The sequence below is a fragment of the Corythoichthys intestinalis genome, chromosome 9, assembly GCF_030265065.1.
Source record: "Corythoichthys intestinalis isolate RoL2023-P3 chromosome 9, ASM3026506v1, whole genome shotgun sequence".
Taxonomy (NCBI): Eukaryota; Metazoa; Chordata; class Actinopteri; order Syngnathiformes; family Syngnathidae; genus Corythoichthys; species Corythoichthys intestinalis.
In genome coordinates, this window is record NC_080403.1 from 57005250 (window position 1) to 57025007 (window position 19758).

General features: G+C 35.4%; 2 protein-coding genes and 1 non-coding gene across 4 annotated transcripts; 2 read left to right on the forward strand and 1 right to left on the reverse strand.

The window, feature by feature from the left end:
- Positions 1 to 108: 108 nt before the first annotated feature.
- Positions 109 to 18830, reverse strand: glt8d1 (glycosyltransferase 8 domain containing 1). 2 transcript variants are annotated; one of them, XM_057846550.1, is made up of 9 exons: positions 18653 to 18830; positions 7736 to 7834; positions 6470 to 6680; positions 4875 to 4992; positions 4693 to 4777; positions 3311 to 3423; positions 2932 to 3098; positions 2757 to 2869; positions 109 to 1452 (listed from the first exon to the last, which is right to left on the reverse strand). In XM_057846550.1, the coding sequence occupies exons 1-9, from the start codon at positions 18813 to 18815 to the stop codon at positions 1262 to 1264; spliced, it is 1260 nt and encodes a 419-aa protein (XP_057702533.1). In that variant the 5' UTR covers positions 18816 to 18830; the 3' UTR covers positions 109 to 1261. The 2 variants fall into 2 exon arrangements, with proteins under 2 accessions (XP_057702533.1, XP_057702534.1); XM_057846551.1 differs by lacking the exon at positions 18653 to 18830 and adding an exon at positions 7970 to 8214 and having other exon boundaries at positions 119 to 1452.
- On the forward strand, positions 8743 to 8814 carry trnag-ucc (transfer RNA glycine (anticodon UCC)). The gene has a single exon. It is a non-coding gene; the product is annotated as a tRNA-Gly (tRNA).
- Positions 11713 to 16649, forward strand: spcs1 (signal peptidase complex subunit 1). The gene is made up of 4 exons (XM_057846553.1): positions 11713 to 11835; positions 12136 to 12195; positions 16270 to 16356; positions 16425 to 16649. The coding sequence occupies exons 1-4, from the start codon at positions 11800 to 11802 to the stop codon at positions 16548 to 16550; spliced, it is 309 nt and encodes a 102-aa protein (XP_057702536.1). The 5' UTR covers positions 11713 to 11799; the 3' UTR covers positions 16551 to 16649.
- Positions 18831 to 19758: the final 928 nt, after the last annotated feature.

A 19758-nucleotide genomic window follows, 5' to 3' on the forward strand; every position in this document is an offset into this window, starting at 1 on the left:
TATTTTGGCATGTGGCTTTTTTTTTTTTTTTCCAATCTGGATTTTTTATTTGTATATGGCAAAATCTATTTTGGCATGTGGCATTTGTTTTGCAATCTGGATTTTTTATTTTGTTTTTATGTGGCAAAATGTATTTTGGCATGTGGCATTTTTTGGGGCGGGGGGTATGTGGCAAAATGTATTTTGGCGTGTGGCTTTTTTTTTGGGCATGTGGCACATTTTTTTTTTTTTTTTTTTGGGCCGTCAATGGCATGGATGTGCATGGCCTGCAAAATTCCACATACCAAAATGGTAAATGGTGTTATATTTACATAGCGCTTTTCCACCTTTCAAATGGCACGTGGCAAAATCAATTGTCACATATCAAATACCACCTTTCGTCCTCTGCCCAGCTGCAGTCCAGGTCCCAGTCGCTACAATTATTTGTCTGTGTGAATATTTTGTACATACTAAGTAATAAACCAGAGTTCCAATCTGCTGAGCAATTTATTGACTTTCATACTGTAGAGATCTTCCACATCACAAATATGAAATTTGTCAGCAAAATTTCAAAATGGATAACTGCAAAAACACTCCCTGTACAAGTTTTTACACTAGATAATAATCAAAAGCTTGCATATCAAGTCCTTGAAACATTGTAAAATGGATGTTCCAGTCCAGTTGGTGTACCGTCTGTAATCCAAGAGTGTAGATTTGTGGGCATTTATGAGTTACTTCCTGTTGATTCTGGGATTATTCGATAGGAAGTGACCTTGGCATTTCTCAAAACGAACAGGCAGCGAGTCAAAATCAACAGGAAGTGACCCAAAAATGCCTCAAAACCAACAGAAAGCGACCCGTAAGTATCTTAAAATGACATGGAAGTAACGCAGAATGAACTCATTGCTTCCCATTGACAATGATGGACATCTAATTCACTTCAACTGGAAGGACTGGCTGTAAATGCTCATCTTTCAGCGCCAGACCTTGATTTTTGATGTCCTGTTGGTTTTGGGACATTTATGGGGTCGCTTGCTGTCAATTTTGGTTTATTCAACAGGAAGCCCGATGTAAACGCAATTCAAAATGGATTGGACGTTTAGTGTCAAGAATGGCAGCCAACAGTTAACTTATTTAACCAAAAATGAACTAGTCCGTCCCAAGTTTGCCATAAATGTTGCCCACCACTGTCTTAAAGTATATACTTGTGTTCCTGAGAGACACGCGTTTGTGGTCAGCAGCTTGACCTTAACTTGTGCAAATCGGCAAATTTTCCACATTTTCAGTCCAATTTGTCCCCCGTGTGTCTCCGCACGGGATGAAACTTCTCCATGGGGTCCGGAATGAACCACCTATCCCACACATCTGGGAAGGACGACGCCCTTCCCCAAGGTTTGTAATGTCCATTCCAGTGAAGGAGTTTAGCGGCTTTGACAAACTGCGGCGAGTAGCGGTTTCCGGCACCCGTAACACCTAAAAATACAAAAAAAAATTTTAAGAAGTGTCTCTTGTTAATGTCACATTCACATTTGGAGTGTGTTATGGTTACCACGACTGATGTTTTGTTTACTTTTATAGGACAGGTCTCAAACTTGCGGCACAGGGGTCAATAGCAGACCACAAGACTATTTTGCCACCTCCATTTGATATCCAAGTGTAGTATTTAATAAAGAAAAATTGATGTAATTTTAAATGAACTAATTGAAAGAACAATTGGGAAAAAAAGGCTTATTGGTCATAAAAAATGTAATAAATAACTTAAACATGCAGTTTAAAACAAAAATGAGTATAATTCAAAATTTTTTTTTTTTAAGTTGAAAAAATACATTCTAAACAAAATGAATTGAAGGATCAATTTTGGAAAATCAAATTTAGTAGTAACAAAAAATATGCAATTAAAATAAGTAAATTTAAATTATAACATCACAAATTAAAATTCTATTAAGTTGAATATTGATTTTAATTGAAGGATCAATTTTGGAAAAATAACTAAAAAACACGCAATTAAAAAAATAAAATTTGATAAAATATTTTAAATTAAATCGTCGAAAAATAGGCAAATTGTAATTGAAAAAAGATATAGACAGTAATTTTAAACATAATGAAGGCCCAAGTTTTAGGGAAAATATAATTTAAAAAATCAGTAAAATATTTTATTTTGAAAAAAGTATATGCAATTAAAAGAAAATCACTAAATTTAAAATAAAACTTCAAAAAATAAATTTGGGCGAATTGTAACAAATTGAAAAGATTTTATATATATATAATTACATAATTTTAAATTCATGAAGGATCAATTTAAGAAAATTAGTCATATAATTTTTATACATTGGTAATATATACATTTTTTTTTTTTTATTTTTAAATTAAAAAATTGAGAAATTGAAAGAGGAAGGAAAAAAAGCTAAATTCAAATAGTTATTTTTGTTTTGTAGCAACTCCTTGGCTGCCCTTGTCAGTATTAAGTAATAGACGTCCAATCCATTTTAACTGTGAGGGGCTGGAAGCGATCACCTCCCAGTTAAAATGGATTGGATGTCTACTTTTGTCAATAGCTGTTTCCAATATTGACTTTTTGGTTCGACCTTTTATTACCAACTACCCAGGGTTGCCAACAGAGCGGGACAACCCGCAATGTAGAAAGTTTGGATTGGTAATCGGAACCGAATTCCTACCTAAATTCCAGGATGTCCCACTCAATCCGGGACCGTTGGCAACTACCGTAACACATGAGTAAATTCATTCAGCTAATGATAGATTCCCCCTGTAAAACTTACCCAGGTGCCTCACATGCCACATGGGGTCAAGCGCAGAGTGGCGCTTGTAAAAAACGATGAGGAGCGGAGGGACGGCGACGCTCTCGGCTAATGTCTTGCTGTACAGGTCGTCTCTAGGGAAATAGAAGCTTGTTCAAAAACGGCCACATTTTACTTGCGATACGAACGGACCGACCGTGCGTCCAGTTCCATCCAGCGTTCCAGCTGAGCCGTCACGTTTGCGTTCTTCCACTCGGTCAGGTTGGCCACGATGACTCCCGGGTTGAATGCGCACGTGTTGGCCCTCATCCCGAGCTGTTTAATAGCCTCTTTTTTAAAGTCCAGGAAACCTATGTAGTTGTTCTATTGAGAAAATGAAATTATGGATTCCTAATTCACCATTTTACCTTCAAATTTAGCTTGCGTTCCAAACTGTACAACCTGTAGGGTTGCACTTTTAAGACCAATATTCCAGTTTACCATGACTTAACGAGAAAAAAAAAAGTCCAGTATCATGTAATTTTTGTTATCGTCTGCTTGCACATGATGTTAGCTAGCTGCTAGACCATTCCCACCTGAGTTCCAGCTCCTCGAATGATACCCTTGGTGGATGCTGAATCGCAGTCGTCCGAGAAGGCCGCCGCATATCCAGGTTTTATACTCGTTTCATAAAGCTCTTTGATATCCCCTAAAACCAAATAGAGAAAAAAAAAAAAAAAACTGTTAGAGCCACGTTTTGGAAATTTTTAGGAATTTCAAGGTGACTCCCTGTATATTTTGGATCATTTGTTGTTGAATTACATTTCCAGACTGATTGCAGTTCAGCGGTTACTTCCTATTGATTTTGGGTCACTTCTTGTAACTTTAAGGTACTTAGAGGTAGAGCCGGGCGGTATTCTGGAAATTTACCTTTACCGAAATTCTTCACAATGATCGACGTAAATTTGGTAATTTAATAAAACAAGAAAATATAGTCTTTTCATCCCGCTTTAACTCAGTTGTTCGGTTATGTTCATTCCACTTTAAGGAAGCAGTCAGAAGTAGGGCTGCAGCTATCGATTATTTTAGTAGTCGAATAATCGAGTAATCGGATAAGGATCATTAAAAATACCTGACCTGAGCCTCAAACGGTATTAAAAAATGAATAAATGAGGATATACAGCAAGTACAACAAAAGAACAATTGGCTAATTTACATAGCAAAAGTCTGCTAGCTTAAATGCTATAAAATGCCGTTTAAAACAAATTTTTTTTTTTTACAATGCTCTTATCAGATGCAACAGCCTGACAAAGCCTTGATAGCAATGATTTCACATCCAATTATGTAGCTCTTTGGGGGGGGGGGGGGGGAGAAAAGATATATATATATATATATATAAAATCGGGGTGGTATCGGTATGGTATCGGTATCGGCCGATACTGCACAGCCAGGTATCGTATCGGGGCCAAAAAAATGGTATCGGTGCAACAATATTTATAATGTACATTGTTCAAGTCATAAAAGCTGTTATAAATGTTCATAATGGAATTCTAATGGTTTACAAGAAATTTTTATATACTTAATGTTTAGACTACATGTACAATTGTTTAAATATGTTATTGAAATATGGTAACTAAATCAACGAGAAATAGTTCATTTGTATTTTACACATTGATTCAGATTTTCAAATTGTATAACAATCCGCTTGGGCGAATTTTTAATCATTTATCGTTATCGAGGTAAATCTGCTCATTTTACCGTGATATGTACTTTAGGCCATATCGCTCTGCCCTACTTAGATGTCACTTCCTGAACATTTTGGGGTATCTCAGTATCACTTCCTATACATTTTGGATCATTTCTTATTGATTTCCGTGGCAATTCCGCTTCATTTGTCACTTTCCGTTGATTTCAGGTCACTTCCTTACATATGTTTGACACCTGTTAGCTTAGGTGGAAAAAATGAAGCGTGTTTCACCTTGCACAATGACATCGTCATCCAAATAGATGGCTTTCTCCACATCGGGCAGGTATAACGGCAGATAATACCTAGCAAAGGTCAGCTGACGAACAGACAACAGATGATTAAAATAGCATATTAAAAAAAACATCAGTACTCACACAATGATTGGTAATCACACAAGCAGCTAGTTGCCTCACCGGTTTGGCCGCATCAGTCATCTCAGGATTTTTTGGTAACTTGCCAACCAGCATCTCAGGGTTGAAGAGAACCAATTTATATTTGATGCTTTTTAGCCGCGGAACACTCAACCACGCCCTGGAAATGAACACAATTTGCTTATTCAAACATGGAAAGTGTTATTCAATGGACGGAATCACTAACCGTCAGGCCGAGCGATGAACCGATTTCTTGAATGAATTCGGGATTTTTATTGCCGATGGTTGAAAAACGATTGAATTTTAGATTTATACTGTATAGGGAGCTAAAAATGACAGTCATCATAACATTTTGCTATTGTAAGCTAGCTTTGGTAAATGTCCTTTATTACCTTAACACTATACCTCATATACATGCCACATATGAAAAAGATTGAACCTTGGATCAGGGATGTTGAGTTAATTATCGAGGGTTGATTGAATATTTGCTTGATTGATTGAATATCTGCTTGTGACCATACATACCTAATACATGCTCATACATATTGCCATATTTTTCTTATTGATATAACCAGTAAATGATTATTGCTTGCTATACTAATTTGTAGTATAATGCTTAAGTGTTACAAAGAGTATGACAACTGCCTTGCTTCATGGCCGCATCATTGCGTAACTAAACCTTCCGAGACATCTTCAGCACCTGGCGTCTGGACTTTAGTCTAGACCTTCGAGGACAATTTTCCATCCGAGGACATCTTCCATGGCCGCAGCGTTGCATAACTGAAATGTCTGGGTCATTTTGACCATTGTTTACATGAGCCTTTGCTTACATGCGTGTACTCACTTAGTTCCACCTACATGCACACACATATCCAATAAAAATCACATGGGTGTCTCCAGCTTGCTACCCCCTCCCTCAGGGCGGCATCCATTTTGTATTAGGACAAACTCCTAATAAAAAGAGCAAAGGAGGTTTTTTTCCTTGGATCAATTTTGGTGACTATACAGCATTCCTTTGTCTAGTCCCTCCTTTGCTCTCCTTGGCCAAGAAAACTGAGTGTCTTCTCTCCTTATTTTTGGGTAATTTTACAATGTCTACCTAAGGGTCTATTTTTGAACTTGACAAGGGAGTTATTAGTCATCTACTGAATTTGGCAGACTTTAGCACCATGCCCAGGTCAGGCTCATGAATGAAAACTCACCATTTTGATAAATTCAGATCTCATGAGCAGTCTCACCAATTTTGAGGAGGATCCAACTAACTCCCTAGGTGCCAATGTGTCAGATATGCACCCTGTATCTCGATATTAATTTCACATTCAAGCCAAAATACCCGATTTCCTGTTGGATTTGGAATATGGGTGCAAGAGACTTTTTCGAGGAAGTTTTACACAAGGTATCGAATACCCAAATTTTATCGCTCTATGTTGAAAAAACCTAATACGAGAGGCCTTTTTTTAAATTTCAAGGGGGCGCTACTGAGCCATTTGGTTACATTTTGTCGCAAGGTTGCAGAATTACTGAAATTTACGCCACGCCGCATGTACGTGCAAAGTTTGGTGGGTTTTCGAACATGTAAAGGCCTCCACATTGGCCATGGAAAAATGACTGCAGAATAGCGTGTTGTAGGAAATTACCTTAGGTGCTCCGCTGTGTCGTTCAAGGTGACAATGGTGAAAACGACATTGGCCTTGGTGTTCTGGTAGATGCTGTGCAAGGCAGCCACCGCGGCACCGAGCCTCTCCTCGGCGGCGGTCATGACCACGGGGATCTCGTCCCCCTGTCGCTTCGTATCCGCTCCGAGGACAGGAGACAATTCCGCCTCAAAGGGAAGAATGGCCCCGGTATCTAGAGAAGAACGCAGTAGCTATCTTTACTTTATTCTTGTGTGGAAAATACAGCACTGTACCTTATTGGCCCGAATATAAGACTATGTTTTTTTGCATTGAAATAAGACTGAAAAAGTGGGGGTCATCTTATATTCGCGGTCTAGACATCATACCCATTCAAGACGCTAGATGGCGCCAGATATCATTGAAGCGATGTTCTGTCATGACAGATCTCAGCTACTCTCAAGTTTAACCAGTTTGCATTATTTTATTTTCAATGTTTTTCCTTATTCAGACTTGTTTCAACACTACAGTTACAGTTAGACTTCACTTTGATGGTCAATGCAGGTATTGCAATTTTGTTGTTTTATCACAATAGATTGGTTTATTTACATTTCAAAAACCAGAAGCCATACATTTACGAATGTGATTGCACTTTAGTTTACATATTTAAATCTTCAGATATTAAGATTTGAATGAGGCAAAATAACATGCTTTTTCTCTCAAATATATTGTTATAATTATTTGCTTCAGATGTACTGTAATTATTTTCTGTATAAAAATTAATTTGGTGTTCAAAAAGTCTTTTTTCAAACTTGAGTCTTGAAAAAGAGGGGGTCATCTAATAATCAGGGCCGTCTTATATTTGGGCAAATACGGTATTTATTAATGCATTTTTGTAACCTGGCTGTCAGAGAAAATTTGTCGCAAAACAGTTCATTTTGTTAACCAAAATAATATGGATACACGTATCAGTGGTTGCATTATTTTTTGCTGGCGGGATCGGACTCTGATTAGTATCGGCAAAACATCACAATAAAATCGGATTGAGAGTCAAATAAAGTATCCGGACATCCCTTGTTAGGAAGCTAACCGCAACAGCGAAGGCATATTCATAAACTTGACTCCAGGTAAGTACTGGCTTTGATTGCTCATCTTTCAGTGCCAGTGACGGTCCTAGACCTCCAATCCATTTTGACTTGACCTCTCCCAGTCAAAATGGATTGGACGTCCCTAGCCGTCAATGGCAGCCGGATGGATACTATGCAAATTAGTGTAGTTGAATGCACCTACGTGTGATTTCTTTATGCAAAAAGTCGCTGAGGCTGACGAGATTCCGTTGAATGATGATGAGGAAAGCCACAGCAAGTAGCACCAGGATGACCACGTTTACTGGAAGACATAAGCAAGAAATTCAAACGATTACTTCTGTGTAAAATAAAAAACAAACAAACAAACAAAAAAAAAAAACACTTTGTTGCCAGAAAGAAAAGACTAGGAAAAAACATTTTATACAAGTGTGCAAACCTTTCCTCATCGCCTCTCGCGTGACGCCACCTATTTGTAAACAATATCGTTGTGGACACCGCCACGTTAACAACAATAACTTGTTCAATGAATACTTCCACTAAGAGGCCAAATTAAACCATTCTCATATTCCAGCACGTTTATCCTGCCTAGTGGACGTAAACTCTCTAAAACATGAATTATCATGTCAAACTTGTATGGAGAAAAAAAAAAAAAATGTAGCTGCCAACGCAACATGAACAACGGTGTGTACGTGCGATAGTTGCCCGTGGCGTGCCTGATTTTTAACTACAACTAACTACATTGGTACTCAATACATACTTAGGAATGAATAAATACATCCATGTATAATGTCCCCGTGACTAATAATTGTGTGTTATAGCTATTTTTCTTGTAAATTAGTTGATACGCGTTTTGTATTTGTTGACTGGCATGAGAGTGTGATAAATAATAATCCTACATTATATTTTGAATTATTATTTTGAATTATTTTTATCACTCTTATGTTAAAGTTTGACCCAAAAAAACGGAATAATAACGTACACATGCAGCCGCCACAATACTATAATTGGACGCCGTTATCTCTCGATTTAAGTAAAAGTTTACACATTACCGAAACGTGTTTCTGTCTACCGTTGGGATAGAAGTAGTTTTCTATCATGTCTGAATAATAAATGTATTTAATAGATACAGACAAGACACAAAAAAACACCTGAAGTAGGACTCTACGGGAAACGATAATATAAACACACTGTACTCTGTTTGGACACAAGGCGTTGGTGGTATAGTGGTGAGCATAGCTGCCTTCCAAGCAGTTGACCCGGGTTCGATTCCCGGCCAACGCAAATGTTTTCGTTTCTGCGTACACATTCAGCATAATATTTAGTAACTATGCAAAATAATCCATGCTTTAGTATCTATACAATATTCACTGTACATTTTCTGAATCTGGGAATAAACTATGGAATATATTACTTTAACCTATTAACATGTTTTTAATTTAACATTACAAAATAAAAAAAATACAAATTTGTTTCAGTATGATATCACCGTAATGAGACATTAACAATTTTTTTAAATAACATTTGATTTTTGTTTTTTAGTTTCAGTTACAGACTTGCTTTTTTTTGTTTGTATTATATTAAGACTTGAAATATATTGAAATTCAATCAAAATTTGCATAAGGTTTGGGCCTGAATCTAGAAATGTAGATTTATGAATATGAAAATTTCCCAGAAATATATAAAGTTTTTTTTTTTTTCTTTAACCTTTGGATTTGAATACAGATGTAATTGATTGTTTTACCAACTACTACAGTATGTCTTTTTTTTTTTTTTTTTAATTCAAACTTACATTTTCACAACCATCATAAAACAACTGACAGAAATATACAGATGCTAGGTACATCATCTATGCAAAGTAATTGACAGTAATAAAATAATAATATACAAAGCATAGCATGTAAATATGAAATGGAAGTGTTTTTTTTAACCACAGGCTTTAAGGGGGGAAAACAATATTTTCTCATCGAGTTACTGTTTTTGTTTGTTTGTTTGTTTTTTAATTGCTTCCCAGTTTTATCCATTTCAGTGTATAATCCAATTCTGATTGGGGAAAAAAATGCAAAAATTGGCGACAAATTTTTGTTTTTGAATAAAAAACTTTGCAAAAGCATAAAGAACGATAAAATAAATTAAATATTCAACATTATTTTCAGTAGTAACGAATAACATCTTTTTTAACTACAGTATTAAGGTATAAAATTCAATTCACAAGTGCGAATTCTCTAAAACAAAACCTCATTTTATTGCTTTTAAAAAAAAGAAATGACCTATGTATTAAGTCAACAAAAACATTTTAAATTAAAAACATTACACATGTATTTGAATTCCAAATGGACTGTTTTTAATTTGTATTTTATTTCTTTTAAGCTCCTGGCATTTTGTACTGCTAATATTTGTGTTGTGTTGTTGTTGTTGATATATGTCTATCTTAAGTATGTTTAGTATTTGGTTGTAGTAAGATTATTTTTATTATTTTTTATTATTTTCTTAAACATTATTCACAAAAAATACAAATATACGAACATGGGGTGAACGATACAGTTAGCAAATTTATGGGGGGAAAAAATCAATAAAAGGGTCAGTTATTTTTCAACACAAGTTATATTTTTTGCCAAGTTTTAAATTGTCCAAGTGTAAAGAAAATATTTTTCTAAAAGCATGAAAATTTGTTCTAGTTATATTTTTTGCCAAGTTTTAAATTGTCCAAGTGTAAAGAAAATATTTTCCTAAAAACATGGAAATTTGTTCTTTTTATTTACATATTTTACACTATGAATGTGGAATTTTGGCAGAATTAAAATAGGAATTAAGAATTTTTTTTTTCATTTAACAAAAAACAAATAATGCTACGGAAGCGTATTGCATTCACTTGAAATATAAAAAACTGGGGGGCTGTTTTTTTTAATTAATTTTTTTTTTCAATTCTCCGTTTTTTCAATTCTCCGTTTTTTGAGTAAGTTATTTTTGGGGCTGTTTTTTGAATTATTTTTTTCCCCCAACCCTCCGTTTTTCTGAGTAATTTATTTTGGAGGTCGTTTTTTTGGAGTTATTTTTTTTTCCCAACTTCGTTTTTCTGAGTAATTTATTTTTGGGTTTGTTTTTTTAATTAATTTTTTGTCTTGGTAAATATTAGCATTGGCCAAGCTCAGGAAAAAAACATTTATTGGAAAAACGGCCATTTGAAGGTGCCGCGAGAGGTGTCTTCCAGCATTGAACTTGCAGGATGCAATTCGCGCGAGACTTCCAAGTGCTTGAATTTTGAATAAATATTTTTTCCTCGGTAGCCAAGCTCAGGAAAAAAAATTTTCAACAAACAAACCCCAAAAATAAATTCTTTTGGAAAACAAAGTTGGAAAAAAAAACTTAATTCAAAAAAACAAACCCAAAAATAAATGATTTTGAAAACAAAGTTGGAAAAAAAATATTTCAAAAAACAAACCCGAAAATAAATTATTCTGAAAAACAAGGTTGGAAAAAATTTTTTTCAAAAAACAAACCCGAAAATAAATTACTTTGAAAAACAAGATTGGAAAAAAAACAATTAATTCAAAATACAACCCCAAAAATAAATTATTTTGAAAAACAAATTTGGAAAAAAAAATGAATTCAGCAAAAAATCCAAAAATAATTATTTAGAAAAATGATGTTGCGAAAAAAATTAATTCAAAAAACGACCTCTATAATAAATTACTCAGAAAAACGGAGGGTTGAAAAACAATAAATAAATTTAAAAAAACAGCCCCAAAAATAAATTACTCAGAAAAATGGCGGGTTGAAAAAAAATTAATGAAAAAAATGGCCCTTTTTTTATTTTTCATGTGAATGCAATACGCTTCCGTATAATACAACATACATACAGAGATCAGTCACTATTAGTTAACCCCCCCCCCCCCCCCAAATAATTAACAGTTTTATGGACCTTTTTTATTTTTCAAGTCCTTGATAAGCATCAAATAGGAGACATTGTCACGATAAAAATGTTTGAAAGCAGGTTTCAGGGTGCTACATTTGCATTTGTGAACAAAAAAACCCTATAAACTTACCAAATTAATTACAAAAGTAGTCATTACTTCAAACTGCTTCTAAAAAAACGAAAAACAAGCTAGTATTAAACTGAAAGGAAAAAAAAAAAAAACATAAAACCGTAATATGTGACGTCATAAAAAATGGCCGGACCCACAAGCAGGTCCTGCTTAATGTGACGTTCCCGGAAATTGTAAAGCACAGCGTTCGAGAGAAAGCGAGAAAGAGAAGAACGCAAGAAATATGCTGTCGTTTTTTAAATCAATTCCCACGCATATGGTAAATTTGATCGGGTTTATGCTATTGTTTCACCGTAACATAGAGTCCAACCCGGATTGTATGCGTTTGCTTAAAAAAAATTGTAATGCGAAAAACCTGTATTGCTACTTGTCGTGCTAGGTAAATGTTTTGCTAGTATAGATAAAGATATCGAACAAGTTAGATGTGGTTTGTCAGAATATTTGAATATCATTGGCTGGTCCAACTCCTACTTGTTCAAATATTTAGTTACAGAATGTTTACAGTCGTGTTTTCTATAGTTTCATGAAGTTGGATGGTGATTCCTCTCATTTTGCACAGGATTACAAAGGCCAGAAACTGGCTGAACAGATTTTCCAAGGGATCATTCTCGTCTCGGCGGTAACTATGACACGAAATCATGTCTCATCTAGGTCATTTTTTCTGATGGAGTGTCATTTGGGTTCCCCAGTATAAATGATTTTCACTAAAGTTTGACGAAAAACCACTCATGCAACTTATTTTTGTGTGTACAGTTTTGTTCATTACTGTCTATAATAGATTCAAGGCCCTTTAATTATATTTTTTAAATTGAATTGACTTCTGGTAAAAGGTAGGTATGGAACTGCTAGGTTTCATTCAAATTCAGTCTATAAAATAACTCGTATTAGTAGCAAAACAAATCCCAAAATAAGTATGATTTTATTGTTTTTAATCTTAAATCATGTTTTTTTATTTATATTTTATACATTTTCATTTTAAAACGAATGTTTTCTGTTCGTCCCCAGTGTCACTGTCCAATCTGTTAAAGCTATAGTATCCAAAGTCATGTTAGCTATTATCATAATTTTCGGACTAAAAGCCGCTACTTTTTACTTCATTTTGATTAGTGCTGAAACGATTATTCGATTAACTCGAGTATTCGATTGGAAAAAATATCGGAATTAAATTTTGCTGCTTCGAGTATTCGTTAAGTTAAAGTTGTGTTGTAATGGTTTGTTTTGAAAGTGTTTGCATTTAGTTTTATTGATTTGGGTGAATACACTGTCCTCTAGTCTGCCTCATTTCACATGGCTGAATCCAGCTGCTCCCTGTTAAGACCAACATAAGCTAAATTTTTGTTTGAACTGTTTTTTTAATGCATTTGTAATTTAGTTTAAAGGTAAATTTAGCAAATTTTTTTTTGTGGGAATATGTGTTTGAACTATTTGTTAAGAGCATTAGTTTAAAGGTATATTTGGCAATTTTTTTTGTGGGAATATGTGTTTGAATTATTTGTCAAGATTATTGTATTAAAAAAAAAAAAAAAAGTTGGCATTTTATAGCATTTAAGCTAGCGAACATTTGCTAAGTAAGTTCGCCAATTGTTCTTTTGTTGTACATATATCCTCATTTATATACTCTTTATACAGGAATTTTTTTATGTTCCTTATCTGATTACTCGATTATTCGAACTAACTAGTTCATCGATTAATCGACTACTAAAATAATCGATAGCTGCAGCCCTAATTTTGATACATGTGGTTTATAGTCCAGTGCGGCTTATTTGTTGATTTATTTAGGTTAATAGGTAACACTGTATTTGACAGCGCCGTCATAAGACCGTCATAATTATGACATGACACTATCATGAGCATTACTGAATGCATATGTCATTAAGTGTCATCCGGAAAATTATGTCACTTACTTATCATGATTGTCTAATGACAGTCTTATGGCGCCACTGTCAAATATAGTGTTAGTAAATACCATAAATAGAAATTAGGGCTGTCAAATGGTCAAAATTTTTAATCGAGTTAATCACAGCTTAAAAATTAAATAATTGTAATTTATCGCAATTCAAACATCTATAAAATATGCCATATTTTTCTGTAAATTATTGTTGGAATGGAAAGATAAGACACAAGACAGATATATACATTCAACATACTGTACATAAGTACTGTATTTGTTTATTATAACAATAAATCAACAAGATGGCATTAACATTAACATTCTGTTCAAGCGATCCATGGATAGAAAGACTTGTAGTTCTTAAAAGATAAATGTTAGTACAAGTTATAGAAATTTTATATTAAACCCCTCTTAATGTTTTTGTTTTAATAAAATTTGTAAAATTTTCAAACAAAAAATAAACTAGTAGCTCGCCATTGTTGATGTCAATAATTATACAATGCTCATGGTGCTGAAACCCATAAAATCAGTCGCACCCAAGCGCCAGCAGAGGGCGACAAAACACAAGCAACAAGTGCACATGACCCTGTTCTGTCATTTTAATCTGTTTGAGCGGGGCATGTGCGTTAATTGTGTCAAATATTTTAACGTGATTCATTTTTTAAAAAATTATTACCGCCTGTTAACGCGATCATTTTGACAGCCCTACTAGAAATTAATGAAACAACTGGAACCGTAACTGAAGACATAGTTTGCCCAGAACATTAATTTTGATTGTTTACATCTGTAGCGCTGCAATGCATGCTCGGAGGCATGTTGGACTACAACAGTGTTGACAGCAGGTGGCAGCAGAGGTTGACTGTCTCCCCCAAGGGAGCAGTGATGGCCAAATGAAGCTTCTTGAAGCAATCAAATCATGGTGGTTTATTTGGTCTTATGACAGTGAGTCACATGACGCTGCTGTCAAATAATGTGTTACCGGTTAAAGGGTATGTCACGCCCTGGGAAAATGTTAATATTCCATCATTTATCCATAAACGCATGCCTTTGGTATTCATATCATGCCACTTTGTGTAATTACACACAAGAAAATGAGAGAAATTTGGCTCGATTGTCAAGCTAAAACGACCGGCGCCCGAGATCTGGCAGATTGTGTGCGTGACGTCACGACAAGTGAAGAGAGTGCCACCGGCCACTAGGGGGGCAGCGCCTGTCTGCATCAATAGAATTCCTTCTAGTGAGGGGAGAATTAGGGGTGTTTTGAGCTGTTTATGCTGATGCATTGTGTTCGTCCTGCACATATTCCAGGTTCCCTCACGAAGAAACACCCCTCGTTGTCAATAAAAGAGAATTCAGAATTGACAGTGAGGGGTGTTTTTTCAACAAGAAAAAGGCTCAGTGCTTTAATACTGAATGGTGGCGATGATGGCAGACAGTTTCGTTTCTAGTTTCAGCGACGAATCCGACGTTACGAATGTTCATCTAATGGTGACGAGGAGACTTACGAAGCTTTAATCGGTGTTTTAGGTTACCAATTTGAGCCCAAACCAACGCCAATGCAGCGTAATGAAACGGTCATTCGGGGAGCAATGACACTGATGAAACATCGGCAGCAGATCGTGTGGGAAACACCAGTGATTTGTTTTGCATTTCTTTTTGTGAAGCTGATACACCGTGACTGCAAAATAAAGGAATGCATAGAATAATGATCATTTATTGCGCTATCAGAGCTTTTCGCTCTGCCAACAGACACAAATATGAATGGGATCAGAGGATTTGTTCTATATATTTTACGAGCGATAATTTATACATGTGTCCAGTCCTGTATCCAATGCGTGATATTTTTTTATTATAAGAGTACTCACTCTGGCCATTTCGAGCTTGGCTGCTCCCCTCCTTTGCTTAGCCTTTGCCAGTCATCGTCCTCTTTCTTGATATCTCGGGACATTTAGGTGGCTGCGCGTGTATGGTCGGCACCGCATCTCCTTTGAGCAGCAATCTTTTAGCAAAATCCGATTTCACTTGTCCGTAGTTCTAGAAGCTTTCAGGTGGAAAATAACAGAAAAACATGCCGGAGGCTGGGTCTAGAAAATTAGCCCTCTTTGCACGGACGAACTTTACCCATTGTCTGTGTAGTCCAGCTTTTTTTTTTTCGCGTTCAGGAACTCATGGATACTATATTCCGATAAATAGCTATTTGTACACCACATAGCACAGCAGTTTTGAACCATTTTTGTGCTGTTTTGGTCAAACAAACCCGAACGCAACTCTCTCGTCGATAAAAAACAATGGCACCTGGCTCCGCCTCGACTTTCATTCACTTGTCGTGACGTCCCCGCCCCATTCGGCTGTTTCCGTAACACTTTCGGAAATGTTCGTCATTTTCGATCTATTTTCGATAATTGCTCATTAATGTGATTTTTTTGTTAACTTTATCAATATTTGTTATCTTGGCACATAACGGTTTTATTGATGTCTCACACCCCCTTTGCCGCTACATACCCTTTAATATGTTTTGGTGTAAATATCCCATAATACAGTGGGGACCGCTGCGGCTTATAGTGCAGTGCGGCTTATCCATGAACAAATGTCGTTTTCGTGCCAAATTTGGTGGGTGGTGGCGGCTTAGTCAGGTGCGCCTTATAGTGCGAAAATTAAGGTATGCTAGCAAAGCTAGGCTGAGGGCTAACTTGAGCACAAAATGTCCACTGTTTCATTCAAATGGCACCCTATCAAAAGAAAATGACCCATCTCATTTCTTCTCACCCAATGAGATTCTTTTTTTTTTTTTTTTCTTTTTAGGTGATTGGATTTATCTACGGTCTAATCATTGAACAATTTGGATGGACTGTTTACATAGTCCTGGCTGGTTTTGTCGTATCATGCATTGTAAGTTTCTCCTTTAAAAGTTTATTTTCAATATTAGCAATTTGTAACATCCTATTTTTTCTTTCAAGATGACTTTGCCTCCATGGCCAATGTTCAGAAGGAATCCCCTGTCTTGGCAGCCTGTTAAAGAAGACGCCAACGCCGAGCCCAACCCAAAACCTCAGGAGAGTCAAAAGAAAAAGAAGCATAAATAACTTTGGAAACATTCCTCCCACTTTGTGTTCCAGTATTGAATACATGTGGTCAATAAAATATTCATGTGTTTAATTCATGTTGTCACTATTAAACCAAACAATAAAAAAAATGCATGACACTTCTAAATCTTTCAATATGGATCACACATACGTTTGCATAATGTGGACATATTCTGTGCAAGTAACTTGTTTTGAGTGACGCTTATAGTATGAAAAGCTTACATACGTCTGGACTGGAGAAATTGCGATTGTAGCTTTGCTTTGGTAGGTAAACCCCTTTAGGTAATTTCCTGTTGATTTAGGGCAGGGGTCCCCAAACTTTTTCCTGTGAGGGCCACATAACTTTTTCCTTCACTGATGAGGGGCCGGGGTCAGTTTGTAACAGAAAAAGTGTGACGATTGCAGGAGTAATGTAAAAATTTATTGTTCTTCAGAAAGCCACGATCAAATAACTCTTTCTGGATTCTTCACGGAACAAAAGAAAGACAAAAGAAAACAAAGAAAAATAATAATAAAATTAGGGCTGTCAAAATTATCGCGTTAACGGGCGGTAATTAATTTTTTAAAGTAATCACGTTAAAATATTTGTCGCAATTGACGCACATGCCCCGCTCAAACAGATTGAAATGACAGCAATGTCATGTCCACTTGTTATTTGTGTTTTTTGTTTCCTCTGCTGGCGCTTTGGTGCGACTGATTTTATACACCATTAGCATTGTGTAATTATTGATATCAACAATGCCGAGCTACTAGTTTATTTTTTGATTGAAAATTTTACAAATTAAAACGAAAACATTAAGAGGGGTTTTAATATAAAATTTCTATAACTTGTACTAACATTTATCTTTTAAGAACTACAAGTCTTTCTATCCATGGATCGCTTTAACAGAATGTTAATGCCATCTTGTTGATTTATTGATATAAACAAGTACAGTACTTATGTACAGTATGTTGAATGTATATATCCGTCTTATCTTTCCATTCCAACAATAATTTACAGAAAAATACGGCATATTTTATTGGTTTGAATTGCGATTAATTACGATTAATTATTTTTTAAGCTGTGATTAACTCAAACATTTTAATTGTTTGACAGCCCTAAATATAATTATAACACTATTAATGAAATAGATAATAACCAAATAACCCTCTCTGGGTTCTTCACAGAAAAAGCCAGGCTAGGGCTGTCAAACGATTAAAAATTTTAATCGAGTTAATTACAGCTTAAAAATTAATTAATCGTAATTAATCGCCATTAATCGCAATTCAAACCATCTATATAATATGCCATTTTTTCTGTTAATTATTGTTGGAATGGAAAGAGAAGACGCAAGATGGATATATATATATATTCAGCATGCGGTACTTAAGGACTGTATTTATTTATTATAACAATAAATAAACAAGATGGCATTAACATTATTAACATTCTGTTAAAGTGATCCATGGATAGAAAGACTTGTAGTTCTTTATGAAAAATGTTATAGAAATTTTATATTAAAACCCCTCTTAATGTTTTCGTTTTAATAAAATTTGTAAAATTTTCAATCAAAAAATAAACTTGTAGCCCGCTATTGTTGATGGCAATAATTACTTACACTAAAAAATCAGTCGCACCCAAGCGCCAGCAGAGGGCAGCAAAACTCCGCAAAACACAACAAGTGGGCCTTTCACTCCTCTGTCATTTAAATCTGTCTGAGCTGGGCCAAGTGCGTTAATTGCGTGAATTTTTTTAAACGGGATTAATTAAAAAAATTAACTAACGCCCGTTAACGCGATAATTTTGACAGCCCTATAAATAACACAAGTAAAAAAAATAATTTTTAAAAATTGTTCAGGGGGCCGGACCAAATGTGGAGGCGGGCCTTATACGGCCCGTGGGCCGTAGTTTGGGGACCTCTGATTTAGGGGCATTTTTGGGATCACTTCCTGTTGAAATCGGATTACTTCCTGTTGATATGGGGGCATTTCAGGGTCACTTCCTGTTTATATTGGGCAGAGGTGGGTAGTAACGTGTTACATGCACTTCGTTACATTTACTTGAGTAACTTCTTGAGAAAAATGTACTTCTAAGAGTATTTTTACCCAGCCATATTTCTTACCTTTACTTGAGTAGATATGTGAAGAAAAAACCGCTACTCTTACTCCGCTACTTTGGGCTACACAAGAGACATTTTCCCTCTTTATTCTACATATTAATTCTTTGCTAGCGATGCTATTGTCATGAGTAGCGCTACCAATTTCACCAATGAGACCTCGCAACATTAATCACGTTTCCATTGCACCAATCAGACGCAAGCTTGCTGTTCTATGATCACGCAAGCCTGCCCTGTTATCGGACGAGCTATCTTGAAGGACACTTTAAAGCTCCGTAAAAAATGAAGTATTTGACATAGAGCGCTGTCCTCAACATGAATCGAAAGCCTGGATTTAGTTATTAATTATTTGGGGCCGGTTGACCACGGAAAACCGGAGATATGATCCTTTTAAATTCATAATAGTGACTATGAAGGAACTACAGAATTCACTATTCAAACTAGGAACTATTCTCTTCTCTCCACTAGAGGGCAGGGCAGTTACGCTCTTTGGACGAATAAAGCATTATTACTGTTTTTTCTCTCTCTTTAATGTTTTTATTTCTTTGGCTTAATGTGGTCATGTAATGGGTTATTATTGTACAGTATCATTATAACAAGAGTTCATATATATAAGTTTGTGCTGGGGAAAAAAAAAATAACATTGTTTAAAAAAGAAAAAGAGCAGTTACTCAAAATGTTACTCATTACTTTAGTATTCTTTATCACTGGATACTTTTTTACTTGTACTTGAGTACATTTTTTGGATGACTAATTTTACTTGAGTAATATTTTGAACAAACGCTACTCTTACTTGAGTTAATTTTTTGGCTACTCCACCCACTTTTTGGGTCACTTTTTGTTGGTTTGGAGGCGTTTCGAGATCACTTCCTTTTCATACCGGGTCACTTCCTGTCAGGGGCACCGTATAGGGGTGAAAAGTGATATTGATTCTAAGGGCTCATGCCCTGATGGGGCCCACAAAGAAAATACGAACATTACGTAATTGTTTGCAAATTTAAATATTAATCATTATAATTTTAAAAAGAATGGAACGAAAGGTTTCTTTTTCTTGTTTTTGGCAAAAAGTAAACACCCAGAGAGCAAATGTATTGCCAGCCAACCCCCGTATT

Coding starts and splice junctions, on each gene's coding strand:
- spcs1 (XM_057846553.1), top strand. CDS start 11,800: ATGCTGTCGTTTTTTAAATCAATTCCCACGCATATG. Junction 12,196..16,269: donor GGATCATTCTCGTCTCGGCG/GTAACTATGACA, acceptor TTTTCTTTTTAG/GTGATTGGATTTATCTACGG. Junction 16,357..16,424: donor GTTTTGTCGTATCATGCATT/GTAAGTTTCTCC, acceptor TTTTCTTTCAAG/ATGACTTTGCCTCCATGGCC.
- glt8d1 (XM_057846550.1), bottom strand. CDS start 18,815: ATGTTGCGAGGTCTCATTGGTGAAATTGGTAGCGCTACTCATGACAAT. Junction 6,681..7,735: donor TTTGCATAAAGAAATCACAC/GTAGGTGCATTC, acceptor GTTCTTCTCTAG/ATACCGGGGCCATTCTTCCC. Junction 1,453..2,756: donor GTGGCATGTGAGGCACCTGG/GTAAGTTTTACA, acceptor TTGTATTTTTAG/GTGTTACGGGTGCCGGAAAC.